The 13,532-nt window shown below is 52.7% G+C and overlaps 2 protein-coding genes and 1 non-coding gene across 10 annotated transcripts in view; all 3 read right to left on the bottom strand.

The window, feature by feature from the left end:
• Positions 1 to 78: 78 nt before the first annotated feature.
• RCC1 (regulator of chromosome condensation 1) lies at positions 79 to 10,136 on the bottom strand. 4 transcript variants are annotated; one of them, XM_058856472.1, is made up of 12 exons: positions 10,074 to 10,136; positions 9,807 to 9,864; positions 9,358 to 9,399; positions 5,866 to 5,958; positions 5,576 to 5,763; positions 4,837 to 5,016; positions 4,662 to 4,758; positions 3,342 to 3,464; positions 2,996 to 3,151; positions 2,538 to 2,657; positions 1,999 to 2,151; positions 106 to 1,477 (listed from the first exon to the last, which is right to left on the bottom strand). In XM_058856472.1, exons 3-12 carry the CDS (start codon positions 9,368 to 9,370, stop codon positions 1,302 to 1,304), a joined length of 1,299 nt encoding a protein of 432 aa, XP_058712455.1. In that variant the 5' UTR covers positions 9,371 to 9,399; positions 9,807 to 9,864; positions 10,074 to 10,136; the 3' UTR covers positions 106 to 1,301. The 4 variants fall into 4 exon arrangements, with proteins under 4 accessions (XP_058712454.1, XP_058712455.1, XP_058712456.1 ...); XM_058856473.1 differs by having other exon boundaries at positions 5,866 to 5,940; positions 10,074 to 10,135; XM_058856471.1 differs by lacking the exons at positions 9,358 to 9,399; positions 9,807 to 9,864; positions 10,074 to 10,136 and adding an exon at positions 6,362 to 6,525 and having other exon boundaries at positions 79 to 1,477; positions 5,866 to 5,940.
• On the bottom strand, positions 9,502 to 9,706 carry LOC131588183 (small nucleolar RNA SNORA73 family). The gene has a single exon (XR_009279527.1). It is a non-coding gene; the product is annotated as a small nucleolar RNA SNORA73 family (small nucleolar RNA).
• Positions 10,137 to 10,629: 493 nt separating the features above from the next.
• The window catches only part of PHACTR4 (phosphatase and actin regulator 4), a 61,729-nt gene continuing 58,826 nt past the window's right edge, over positions 10,630 to 13,532 (bottom strand). For all 5 annotated transcript variants that reach the window (XM_058856550.1, XM_058856549.1, XM_058856551.1 and 2 more), the window contains 3 exons: positions 13,252 to 13,389; positions 12,254 to 12,330; positions 10,630 to 11,711 (listed from right to left, as the gene is read on the bottom strand). In XM_058856550.1, the coding sequence (XP_058712533.1) occupies positions 11,696 to 11,711; positions 12,254 to 12,330; positions 13,252 to 13,389 (231 nt within the window). In that variant the 3' untranslated portion in view covers positions 10,630 to 11,695. The remainder of the gene's footprint in view (positions 11,712 to 12,253; positions 12,331 to 13,251; positions 13,390 to 13,532) is intronic.

Raw genomic sequence — 13,532 nt, 5'->3', positions numbered from 1 at the left:
ACCCCTCCCGACTCTGCCCAGGAACCACGGCAGGCCCCATGGGAGAACTGCCCACCCCTCCAAAGCACAGGAAAAGCCTGGGTTTATCAAATCTCAGTTTATTCCAAATGCTACAAGATGAGTTTTTTGTCCTTTCCGCCTTGATTAATCAACCAAAATACATTTTCCTTTTTAAAAAATCCAACCCCTTTGGAACCATTGTATAATCCCAGACCCCCTCCCCAGCCACAAACCCCCCTCCCCTATTGCTAAAATTTAGCTCTTTGCAGACCCTTCCTCAGTCCAGGTACCTGGAAGGCACCTCCTGCAAGGAGAGGATGGAGCAGGCTGGGCACAGGAAGCAAGACCAGTTGGATCAGGGAGGTGACAGCAAGGAAGAGTCCTGTTGTTTCCTGGTCCTGTATGTCTCTCCATGCATAAGTGGGGTCTGAGTGTCTGCTCAGCAAGGTCCTAACAGCAAATGAAACTCCTTCTTCAGCAAGCGAAAGAGAAAAAATTTAAAGTAACACTGTTCTCACCCGTGGGATGGATTTGATTGGGTTTCCAAAGGCAAAGGCAAAGAGGGAGTGGCCAGGACTGCAAAAAGCAGTGCTGGAGGTGGCTGCTCCAGGCCATGGGGAGCAGGGAACCTGCTCCTGGCCTCACTGTTTTGTGGGGGGTTCAGGTTAGATATTTGAGGGATGGGAGGAAGGAGCCCCCCTTCCTTTTTCCAGTGGTCATAGCGTGCTAGGCGTCATCCAGCAGCCTTCTCCCTCACCAGGCAGAATATCCCCACAGCAGCCACAAGTTCTATATTAGATCGAGCTTCCTGGACACATTTCTGTTGTACTCAGATCTGCCTGGAACAGGCTCAGAGGGGTTTGGTGGGTGGCAGCAGACAAATCCAGGCCAGAGAGGTATATTTAGGTGAAGGGCGTGGAGGAGCATCCAGATGTGGGGAACATGGGGGCCTCAGGGAGACTGATACCCAAACTTGATTGTAGAGTGAAGAACAAGACCCTCAGCTTTGCTGGGCCGGGAAATGTTAAAAAACCAGACGAGAAGAAGTAGAAATCCATCCAGGCACAGAACCGGGATCAGTTTAGGACCAAGCTGATCCAGGGAGCTGACAGAGCACTGGGCACCATGGGAAAACAAACACTTCCAGGGAGAACCCATGTTCCAGCCACACAGGTGCTGCTGGGCCTAGCTCCATGAGCCTCCTGCCCTCCCCAAGTAATCGGCTCCCCAACCCAGGCAGAAGTTGTGGGGGGTCTGGGGGGTCCTGTGATCCCGCTGGGCTTGGCTGTGGCGGCGTTTCATCAGCTCTGTTCCTTGTCACTGACCAGCAGCACAGTGTGCTGCCCACCACTGGACACAGCCAGCACCCGCCGGTTCTCCAGTTGCTTCCCTGTCATCTCCACAGGGCTCCAAACATCGTCCTCCTCCCCGGTGCCCAGCTGGTAGTTAGTGCCCATTCCCCAGGCAAACGCTCGTCCTGCAACAGAGTTGAAGCAAGCTTTGAGCTCCAAGTGGTTGCACAATGGGAAGGGAAGCCAGCACCCAAACCCAAAGGGACCTTGCATCCATGCAGTAATTTCCTATAAGTCCAAAACACAAGCAGGAGGAAGACAAGGAGCACTTGCAACTCAAACAGATGCTCCATCACAGAGCCAAGGAATTTTATCCCTTTGGAGGAGAAAACTAAACCCATAGCCCACTCCAAATCTTCCTTCCTGCAGACACTGCACACAGGCAGATGCAGCACCAGAGCATGGAGGTCTGGCATCAGTGGAGTCAGAGAAGAGATTGTCAGGCACCCTCCTGGTCAGCACATGACCAAACCTGTTGCCACAAGCCCACAAACACATCTGAGCAGCCACTGCCTAGCTGTCCCCAGGTGACTGGTGCAGTGATGGCTCCAGTCCCACCCCAGCTAGCAGTGTGTGATGGTGTGCAGGGCTGGATGGAGGGATGAAGAAGGTACACAAAGCAGTGCCCCCAAACCCCAGCACTCACCATCACTGCTGACGGCATAACCAACTGACGCTCCGCAGGCCACCGAGGTGATCCTGGGCAGCTCCGGGATAACTGTGGGTGTACTCTTCTCCTCTGCCCCTGTCCCAAGGCCCAGCCGGCCATACTCTGCCCTGCCCAGGCTGTAGGCTTTACCTGGAGCAGAGTGGATACACACAAGAGGTGACTTGAGTGGGGCAGAAGCTGCAGCAGGGCCAAAGCTGGACCCCCTTCCCAGGTCTGACTCCTGAAGGAGCATCACTCCTCCATACCACACCCCGAAACCCATGAAGAAGGGGCAGAGTAGGACAGAGACCCTTCAGCTCCCCAAAACCAGTAAGGGCAAGAGCAGAGTTCACAAGTGAGTGCAGGTTCCTGTTGTCAGCTTCCCTTTTCTGCAATCTCACACTAACCTTGTTTCCTATAACACTGAGAGCTCTGGAGGGCTCCAGCATATTACCCTCACCCCAATAACTCCTTGGCCAGGATGAGGGCCATGGGATCCCTCAGACTCCCAGCTCATCTGTCTTTGTGTCACTTACCCTCGGAGTCGACACAGACTGTGTGGTGCTGCCCGCCAGAGAACCCAACCCACGACTTGGTGGAGTTCTTGAAGCATGTGAGGTTCTGCGGGGAGAAGCAGGGCTCGGTGTCCTGGGTCCCTGCAGAGTGGGACGTACAAACCCGGGCAGATCAGGTCCATGGCCATGGACAGCCCAGGCCATGCTCTGGCACTGAGCTATCCACCCTGAGGCTCTCTGTGGGCTGACCCCACCAGAGACAAATACAGTCCCCCAGCCCCAAAATCAATTTCTGCTCAAACCCAGCAGGTGCATGGGCTGGGACCTAAACCCAGAGCAATGCAGGGTGAGCCCCACCCCCATTTCCAGCTCTGGTGCACTCACAGTGTTTAGATTCTGAGGCTCCCAGCAGCTTCCCCCACCAGGCCAGGGCAGCAGTTGACTGGCAGGAGGTGTGGATGGACACAGGTGAAGCTTACCCAGCTGGTGGTAATTGGAGAGGCCAAATCCATAGATGTGTCCCTCACGCGTGACAGCAAAGGTGAAATATGCCCCACAGAAAGCATCCTGGAAGCGCGTTTTGCCTCTTCTCCCTTTGCCTCTGACATGGACAAGCTGGGGGACCAGCAGCCGCTCTGGGGCAGGAGACAAGGTGTCATACAAGGACTAAGGATTTACACCCTCCCTGCATCTAAGGATCTGGCTCACTACATGTACTGATTACACATTGATTACACTGATTAAACATAAGCCCTTGAGCATCAGGGACTGGGTCTCTTGGTTCCTCTGCAAAGGGAAGAACCTCTGAGAAGTAAATCCACTCACGCAGCCCTTTCCGTCCTCCTCGGTTGGCAAAGAGCGCTGGCACTCTGCCCAGCTGGCCCTGCTCGCCGCAGCCGCACGTGAACAGGTCACCATCCACTGTCAGCATCACCAAGTGGTCATTTCCTGCGACAGGAAGGAAAGAGAAGTACAGAGAAGTCTTCAGCAAGCTCTGGGGGCTGAGATCCCACAGTTGTCCCAGCTTGCGGGGTTTACTGCACTGGATACCTCAACACCAATTGTGCCACCACCTAAAACTCCAGGATGTCCTTCTTCCTGATCCCAGGAATTCAAAGCCGTTTTTCTGAGACGGTGGTAAGGACACAAGTGTGCCCCAACTTCCCCTGGGCCCTGGACAACCTCCATGGCTGCTGTGCTCAGCTTCCCCAAGCCTCATCAGAGAGCAAGTGCTTGGACCCATGGGGTGACAGTCCAGGGCCACTCTTGGAGGGCATTCGACATCAGACTGGTCAAATATTAACTCAGTACGTGAATCTGTTGGAGCTAAAATATCTGTTTGGGCTAAAAGGTCTCTTCTCTGGAGAGTCAGAGATGAGCAAGTATAATCTTGTACCAGACTGAGAGCAAGCCAAGAGGGAGGAAAAGGTCATGGACCTTCCTCAAGGGTTTGACAGTCTGGTGTTCCTGTGTCCTGGGGTGACTGTGATATTAAATTGTATCCCCATTCATCTGCCTGGCCCAGAAATACCTTTTGTATCTTTAAAACTTCATCTGAGAGTGAAAGTGAGTAGAGAAGCACTGAGTCTGTTATCAGAGACTGAACTTACTCCCCCCACATTCTGGGATGGGGGTTTTGACTACAGCACAGACAATGAGAGACTGCCTTTGCTTTCCAGCTAGCTGAAGCAGAGATGTCTTCCTGGACTGTTTTTCTTTGCCTTTTCTTGGAAGGGTTCAAACCTGCTCTGGACTGGGGACTCGGGAGAGCACCGAGAGCTTGCACCCATGAACTACCAGGGGCCCATCCTGGGCAGCGGTAATCCCCAGAAGGATTGATAACAGAGAGAACAGCCACTGGAGGAAGACCCTCTGAATTTGTCATCTCTTCAGAGTAGCGAGAGCTTTTGTAATTTGGTATTGTTCATTTTTGTGCTGGATAGTGCTTTGCCTGCTAAATGAACAGGTTTTTTCCACTTCTCTCAGAGAAATCTCTTCCCAAACCAGTTGGGGTGGGGGCGGGGGGAAGAGGCCACATGAGTTTGCTTCCTAGAGGGGTCCCCACTGGAGGTTTTCTCCCAGATTTGTCCTAAACCAAAACAAATACAACCTGCCTGACCCTGCACACCCCTGGGCCCTGCTCACCTGAAACTATTTTAACAACGGGCGCGTCAAGCTGAAGCAGCAAAGGAATGGAGCTTGTCTTCATGGGCTCCAGCAAGCCAATCACTCCATTGTTATCCTGAGGGGAGAGACACACATGGATGAGCCATAGGAGCAGCCAACAGCAGAGCTTCCAGCATCTGAGGAATCTGCATACCCGGAAGGAGCCCCAGACAAAGACCCTGCCGTCCTCAGTCAGTGCGGCCGTGTGGCTGTCCCCTGCTGACACCTGCACCACCTTCTCCTGCAGCTCCACCGGCCCAGGAGAGGTCTCAGATCCTTCAGCCGAGGTGTCGCGTCCCAGGGCACCTTCATCATTGCAGCCAAAGGTGTAGATCTGCAGATTGGGTGCAAGTGATCAGGATGGAGCTGAGAGGGGCAACAGGCTGAGTATGAAGTCAGGGTACAGAGACTCACCAGGCTGAATTTTCACAAAATCAAAGAGCGGTTTGGGTTGGAAGGGACCTTAAAGCTCATATCAGTCCACTCCCTGCCATGGGCAGAAACACCTTCCACTAGATCAGGTTTCTCTAAACCCTGTCCAACCTGGCCTGGAACACTTCCAGGGATGGGACAGCCATAGCTTCTCTGTACCATAGCCTCATCACCCTCACAAGGAAGAAGTTCTTCCCAATATCCATCTAAAATGGTAGTGTCACCCATCTACTCTCTGTCAGTGTAAAGCCACTCCCCCTTGTCCTATCACTCCATGCTCTTGTCCAGCGTCCCTCCCCAGTTCTATTGCAGGCTCCTTTCAGGTCCTCCTTTTGACTCCCCAGAATTTTGTGGTCCTTGTGAGACCATGCTCACCCCAGAGCTGGAATAAGATGTGGGCAGAGCAGTGGCTGATTGCTACCCCCTGCTCCAGAACACATCCCAGAACTCACTGCACTCACCTTTCCCGTCTGGCTGAGGCACACCGTGTGCATCCCTCCAGCTTCCACCTGCACCACCATCTCCGGCAGCGTGACCAGAGTTGGTTTCTTCCTCTCCATGATGTCCTCACCCAGGCCCAGCTGGCCAACATTACCCTGGCCCAGTGTCAGCACCAGCCCAGGCTGTGAGCGGTGTGATGGGTGGCTGACTGCAGGGTGGGAGGGGGAGAAAGAACATGTGGGAGTCCAAGTTTCCTGGTAAAAGTCACCCCTGGGTAAGTGGAAGGAAAATTCCCACAGATTTTTCTTACCTTTAACCTTTTTCAACTCAGGAGACTCTTCTGGCACTGGGTTCTTCACACTGCGTTTTCCTGGCATCTTGGAATCTAAACGCCAAAAAGAATCTGTAAGGGGTCACCCACCAGGCTGTTCACTGCTCAGGGTGTCCCCCTGCACCTTAAAAAAAACACCTGAGAGACTGGTGACTGAGCTGGGATTTGAACACCGAACCCTTCTCCTACTCTGGGAAAATGGAAAGTTTTCCCTTGGAAAAAGTTAAAGGATAGTTTTCCTTTATGGATTGTGTGTTTTATCCATACTCTCTATCTCATGCAGATGTGAACCTCTCCAGATTTCAGGTCCAGGCAGGCGAGTTGAAAGGGAAGGGAAAAAGAAAGGAGGGAAAACGGGGAAGGGGGAAAGGGAAGAATCGCAGCCGAGCCATGTCGCCGTCCTCACCGCGGTTCATGGCCCAGCACCACCCCCCGCCCCTTCCCGCCGTTCGAATTCCCCGCGGCGGCGCCTCACGTGAGCCCGCGCAGGCCGCGGCCCGGACCAGCCGCTCCTCCCGTCGCCTGCAGCTCTCCATGCTGGCCGGTCGGCTGCGCCGAGGCCGGCCTGGGGCCCGCCGGGACCCCCGCGCCCGTGCCCGCTCCCGGGTCCCCATCCGCGTCCTCCCCGCTCCCTCCCGCGGCTCTCCCGGGCCGACCCCGCCGCGCTCACCGCCCGCCAGCCGCGCTCCGCTCTGCGCATGCGCGGGGCCGCGACCGAGCGCTCCTGGCGGCGCGGCGCACCCTGGCGGCCGGCGGGACCCGGGCAGGGCAACCGGGCCACGGCAACCGGGCCAGGGCAACCGGGCCAGGGCAGCCGGGCCAGGGCAGCCGGGCCACGGCACCCGGGCCACGGCACCCGGGCCACGGCACCCGGGCCACGGCAACCGGGCCGGGGCAACCGGGCCACGGCACCCGGGCAGGGCAACCGGGCCAGGGAAACCGGGCCAGGGCAACCGGGCCACGGCACCCGGGCCAGGGCAACCGGGCCAGGGCAACCGGGCCACGGCAACCGGGCCACGGCAACCGGGCCAGGGAAACCGGGCTACGGCAACCGGGCCAGGGCAACCGGGCCAGGGAAACCGGGCCACGGCACCCGGGCCACGGCACCCGGGCCACGGCACCCGGGCCAGGGAAACCGGGCCAGGGAAACCGGGCTACGGCACCCGGGCCAGGGCAACCGGGCCACGGCACCCGGGCCACGGCAACCGGGCCAGGGCAACCGGGCTACGGCAACCGGGCCACGGCACCCGGGCCACGGCAACCGGGCCACGGCAACCGGGCCAGGGAAACCGGGCCACGGCAACCGGGCCGGGGCACTCCACCCGGGGGACATGGGGACAGGACTGAATGGGGACAGCTAGTGCAGGACAGGCAGGACAGAAAGACGCAGGACAGGAGGTAATGGGGGACAGGCAGCGCAGGACAAGGGGACAAAAGACACAGGACAGGCGGCACAAGACAGGGCTTTGTACACTGGCCCCTGGGCAATAAATCCGGTTACTTGTCCTGCTTCTAACCTCCCAAAACGCTTCCAGCCTGCAGGGCCGCAGGCAGCTGTGATGGAACACAGCTGCTGCATAAAATGGTAATTCAACTCACAGAACGATGATAATGAACAGAGTATTGAAATACAGCAAGTCTCAGCTCCCACCTTCTCCAGCAACCTACTGCTGCCTGATATTGAAAATGCACTTCTACCCTTGAAAGAGGCTAAACTTCTCAGGTTAACTGGAAGAAAACTTCCGAGTTTCCCCTTCATCCAATGGGATAATTCAACTGATTAATTCTGCTCTTCCAGTCCAGAGGCCTGCATTTGGCCTAATAGTTTTAATTTACTAATAAAACAAAGTTCCTAATTAAGTTCTTGGCTGGTACATCAGCCTCATCTGCTTACTTACAGACTCTGACCCCCCCGGGGGTCACCCACAGCCCATGATTGGAAAACCTTCGAGAACAATCTCAGTTGAGTATTTATCCCAGGCTCATGCTGGGACTTGCCTGATGAGCAGATAGCACACCCATCCCCTGATCCCTTCCTCGGGATTGTCCATGGCCCATGCCGGGACACCTAGCCAACCCACGCCAGAACCTCCCCTAAACCCACCCATCAGAATCCCTCACCTTAAAAAAGGGGCAGAGAATGATGTGTGACCGCCTCCCTGCTTCCCCCCAAGCCACACCCCGGACTAACACAGTCCATCCATCAGCCCTTCATGGTAAGGAAGGGTTTGTGCCCGAGACGATCCAAACCTGGTCTTGACGATCTGCTCCTAATGCAGCCCACAAAGAGCAGTCAGTTCATTTGCTACACCCTTTACAATTCTGAGATGCACACGAGAATCACACTTCTACACAAGGGAGCGGTGCCACCCCGAGCATGAAGTCATCCTTAATACTCAGATCACTCGCCAAAAACACACACCAAGCCAAAGCAAATTCAGTTTATTGAGTTGTCTACTGTAGCCAGATACAGATTAAGAGATCACCAAGAGAATAGAGGCTGTATTTTAGGGCCTAAACGCACCAACTGCTGCTTCCACCCACGTCCTATAATCCACCCACTTTTAGTATCAATTTCCCTGTAACATCCTGGCCCCACGAGGTCGAATCCATGGGAAGCGTAGTCCGCAGGAGAGCACACCCATGTTTTACTTATCCCTTACCCTGTTCCCCCCCTTCCCCAGTTTTAAGCATCCTAAAAGCAGTTTTTCTCGCTGGACCACGTCTATCCAGTGTCTTTCCAGTTGCACTTCAGCCAATCCCACATCCCGTGGATTGTCTTTCCTTCCCGTGCAGCATACCAATAACATGTTAAAACTCTAGGCCCTGCTCCATTGCTCCACAAAATCCAGGAAGTCCCACCACGGGACCAGGGACACACGTTATTTTCCGTGCTCCAAGCACATGCTTTGCAAGACCACTGAACTCATGCATACCTGGTTCCATCACGTTTTGATTACACATACTGCACTAAACAACTTGGGAAACCACCCCAATTTGGACAGCCTCTTTAATATACCCACTTCTCCCACTAAAAGCAGATTTTTTTTTTGTCATTTTGTCCCAGCAGTTTCTGCAATGTTTTAGGAAACTAAGACGTTTTTTTCTTGCTCTTTTCTCATGTCCCGAATTACACAAACAAAGCTTTATGTTTAGCAGACAAATATTATCTTAAACTATTTTCTTTTTTTATCTGCTAAGACTTATCGGGTTTTTTTCCCCTTTAAGACTCGGGAATCATCGATTTTTCCATCTATCCAAAATCCAACGAAATCTTATATACTAGGAGCCTGCGATCTAAACTTTCATTATCATCACCTATGTTGTCGGGATTGGCATTTTATCACTAAGGTGATCCAGTTATTCTACAAACATCTTCGAAACAGCCAAAACATATTTGAAATGTGAGGTTTAACTTTAAGGAAAAGAGCGAAACTATACACAATATTACATTTTAAACACTATTATTACCTTCGAAAACCATGTTCCACTTAAGCTTTTTTAATGTTGGTACTGGAAATAAAAAAAAAAAGCACTGTAAGGATTTGCACAGAAGCTTGTTTTTTCTGTTTCACCCTCCCTGCTCTGCACGCGTTCCACGTCCCACCCGTGTGTCAGTGTTTCCTGCATGGTTTGTCTCCTCTGTCACGGCCCAAGGGCTCAGAGAAGCAGTAGGAATATGCAGGCTGCAGGCTCGGGGCCCGGCTTGTTCTCCAACGTCGTGGAAGGGGACTGTACGTCACGGGCCCGAAGGCCTGCGCTCCCGTGCGCCACACGGACAGAGCCGAGAGAGAGCGACTTCTCCGGATATCCACGTTGGAACTTTATTTTAAACACCCGTAACCACCTCGCCGTCCCCCAAGCCCCCGCGTGTTCCCGTTCCGCCGACCACGCGGCGTGGCTACATGACGGATACTCACACTGGAGCGACGATAAACCAAGCTTCTCCAAACCAAGCTTAACATGCTTTAGTGGAACCTGTAGGAAAAGGAAATGGCTCTGAGGAACGGCTGAGGTGGCGCGGAGTGACCCCGCAGCACGCACAGCCATGTGCAACTCACGGTATATTTTAGCGCTAAAATGGGGGGATGCAGCGGGCATCCGCCGACAGCACAGCCACCACTAGGACCACACGCCACAGCAATCTAGAAAGCGAAAAGGGTACAAGTCGAGCAAACGATACTTACAGCTTCCGCCGCTCCTCATGGAGAAAAAGGCCGAATTCAACCGCGCGGCGACTTTTATAGAGCGCGGGGCGGGGCTAAAATGCGCGGGCGGCCCGCGTGAGGGGCGGAGATAAAGCCGGATGGCTGAGGGGCCCGGGCCAACACCCGCCCAAACGGGCGGGGCCAGCGGCGCATGCGCAATGTCTGCAAGGGCGGTTGGCACATGCGCAGGCGGAAGGGCGCGAATGGCTGCGACCCTCAGGGGAGGCGCCGCCATGGCTCACCCCCCCCCCCTCCACCCCCTCAGGAGCCGCCGGTCCCGCCCCCACTGAGATCAGTTGAAAAGACACGACCACACAAGCACGGTTTAAAAAAAAAAAAAAATCTAAAATACTTTTATTTAATAATTAAAATCTATTGCGGAGGAGACTGATATACAATGCAATGGCGGCTGTACAGGGGATGCCGTGAAGGAAGAGCCCCCAGCGGATGCTGGGCCGGCGTGTTGCCACACTGGTCTGTGAACAAGACAAAGTTCTCTCCTCCCCGCACCAGTGGCATCTCACACATAGTTCAGTTTTGTGCATAAGACAGCAGTGGCCCTACCAGATTTGATTTTTTTTTTTTTTTAAACCCGCATCGAGGGAGAGTTTTTCTCTCAGAAGAGAAATACCATCTTTTTAAGGTCACTTTTTAAACATATTCTTCCCCTCCTTTCGACCCACACAATGAAATTATCAAGTTTCCAGTAGGTTTAGCTGTAAAAATCAGAAAAAGGCAAGCTTCAACCCTGATTTGGGAGAGTAAAAAACATCTGAGAGAAAGCCGCAATAAAAAAGACTGACTACTCTCACAGTTTCCCCAAATTAAAAAAGTTTTAAAAAGGCAACAGTCATTTTTCCTTGTTCTGGAATTTGTTAAACAAGCTTAGATATTTCAAGATCTGTTATTAAGATCACAGCACGTGTGAGAGGGTGCAGAGCAAATGTTTTATACATCTGTTGGAGTTTTTTTCTTTTTTTTCTTTTTTTTTTTTTTTTTTTACAAAAAGACACAGCATGTGTTAATATCTATACAATTCCCTTCCAGGACAACAAACTGTTGGGTCAGTAGTGATTCAGGGCATTAAGGACATGACAGAAACAAGCAAACCCTCACAAAAATAACGAGTGCCATGTCAATTGTCTGCCAGGGCTCTCTGTACATAGCTAATATACACACACATGCTTCCAAGCACATGCTCTCCTCAGCTTCCCAACATTAGAGCTGCCTTTTTTCTTTTTTTTTTTTTCTCCTTTCCTCATGGAAAGGAGAAGGAAATGAGGAATTGCACCCCCAAGACAAGTCTGTACAACTTGGGAAGGAAGGAGTTGTTCCCCTGGGCATGGTCTCCTGGCAGAGTCATATTGCTGAGCCACACGAGGTATAGTGTCAGTTCCAGCCTGATGGCATGAGAGATGTGTTTGTTCCAGTGAAATGCTACATTCAGACAGGATTCCCCTTCCCTGGCTGAAAGCCCTTTTCTGGATATGTTTGGAAGGCAAATCTTGGAAGAGCTGAGGTTCCATCCTCACTATATTGCCTACGAGAGGGATGCAGAGAACTTCCAGTCCTCCCGAATTTCTTGCTCACTTCTTGGAATATTACGGTCGATGGTATCTGAAAACAAAGTGAAAAATCTGGGTGTTATCCTTGGAACTCAGGTTAAATGGTTACTTGGGCACTACAGATGGCCAAAGAGAACCCTCAGCCCTCCGGGAAGCCGTTAACATCAAACAATTTCACCTCCTGTGCTCTGCACTCAGCTTTGCCACACAGAGCTGGAAGGAAAGGAGTCACTTCATTGACAGATTACATCCATGGTAACTCATTAGCGAGGTGTTTGGTGGCTGTGGCTGCACATCTCTAGCCCCAAAAAAACTCACTCCAGCTGCAGCTTCATACTAGTTTCAGACACACCTCAAACCAGACACTGGTCACCGAGCCTCCAGGATGGAAGCCCCAGTTTAAGGAAAAACAACCCACTTTGTGTCTGCTACTGATCCAGTCACCTCCCCAGGACCGAGACAAAAAGGGACATTCAATATCCAACTGCTGCACAAATAGTTTTTCTAAGGTTTTAGTGTTTTGCCACTGAGCATTGTCCTTGCAGCACAGCTCTGACAGCTTTAACAAGACCAAAACTCTTAACACATTCTCACCTGGTGAACTGCTTGCTCTCCTCATGCACCTCCATTTCACAGCTCTTAAACTCATTCAGCTCCTTTCTGATGGCTGCCTGCACAGAGAGGGAGATATTTTTTTTTTTTTTGAAAGGAAAGGGCTCCAATTGCAGCGGCCACCCCAGCTTTCACAGTCCATTAACACCAAGCTGAATTTAATCTGCCCCTCCACTATGAGGGCTGGGAAGTCCCCAGAGGTGGCTGGGGAGGACAAGGACAGACAGTTCCTTGCCAGTTTCTTGAGCCTGCTGGGAACTGCATTGCTATGACCAATACCCAGTATCCTTGCTGTGTCCAGAAAAGAGAATGGGGCTGAGGAAGGGTCTGAAGCATCAGGAGCAGCTGAGTGAGGTGGGGAAGCTGAGCCTGGAGAGAAGAAGGCTCAGGGGGGACCATCTCGCTCTCTACAACTCCCTGACAAGGAGGGTCAAGAAGACAGCTGGGGGGATTGGTCACTTCTCCCAGGTAACAAGTGACAGAACAAGGGGAAAAGGCCTCAGGTTGAGACTGAGTGTGGAAGCTTAGATGAGATACAATGAAAAATTTCTTCATGGAAAGGGCTATGGTAGAATCACCATCCCTGGGAGTGCTTAAAAATGTGCAGAAAGGGCACCTGGGGACATGGTTCAGCAGTGAATATGGTGGTGCTCGGTAAACAGTTGGACTCCATGATCTTCAAGGACTTTTCCAACCTTAACAATTCCATGATTTTATGATTCTTACATCACTAAGAAGCTGAGGCTCAAGCCATGCTGGCCTTCAGACTGTGCCCACCTGGGTTCCACCTTGCCATGAAACAACAGAAAGCAGAGCCAGGACAGCACATGCAAGTGAAGGGACACAGGTGGGGTGGCAGAGGGAAGGATGAAGAGTTGAAGCCAGAGGAACAGAGCAAATCTCCTCAACTCACACCCTTTTGCATGGGACACCCTGGTCTGGCTCCCCTTCCCATCTGGGGCCAGGACACTCTCAGTTACCTTGTCTGCTGGTGTCAGCTTTGTCCACGGCTTATCTGCTCGACGGTCATAGTCTTGAGCATCTGTTACTTCCACATATTCATTAAACCTCAGGATCTTCCTGGCCTGCAGCTCTGCCACTGTAGGCCTTTGGCTAAGCTGAACACGCCAGCAAAAACAAAGGTTAGTCTGAGCCTTGTCCCCAAAGCAGATCCAGGACCAAGCACCCCAAGCAAAACTAAAACCAGTTCCCTCAACCACAGACACTACCAGATCCTGCTGGCAGCCTGCGAGGGAATAGG

The sequence above is a fragment of the Poecile atricapillus genome, chromosome 24 (assembly GCF_030490865.1).
Source record: "Poecile atricapillus isolate bPoeAtr1 chromosome 24, bPoeAtr1.hap1, whole genome shotgun sequence".
Classification (NCBI taxonomy): Eukaryota; Metazoa; Chordata; class Aves; order Passeriformes; family Paridae; genus Poecile; species Poecile atricapillus.
The sequence above is the reverse complement of the archived record's forward strand: the minus strand, read 5'-3'. Positions and strand labels throughout refer to the sequence as shown.

Bases quoted from the DNA above. Each gene is read 5' to 3' on its own strand.
- RCC1 (XM_058856471.1), bottom strand. From the start codon at position 6,500: ATGGGGACCCGGGAGCGGGCACGGGCGCGGGGGTCCCGGCGGGCCCCA. The intron at 2,658-2,995 runs GTAAGCTTCACC...CCCACTCTGCAG, and splicing joins CTCCAATTACCACCAGCTGG to GGACCCAGGACACCGAGCCC. The intron at 1,478-1,998 runs GTGAGTGCTGGG...ACTCTGTTGCAG, and splicing joins TTATGCCGTCAGCAGTGATG to GACGAGCGTTTGCCTGGGGA.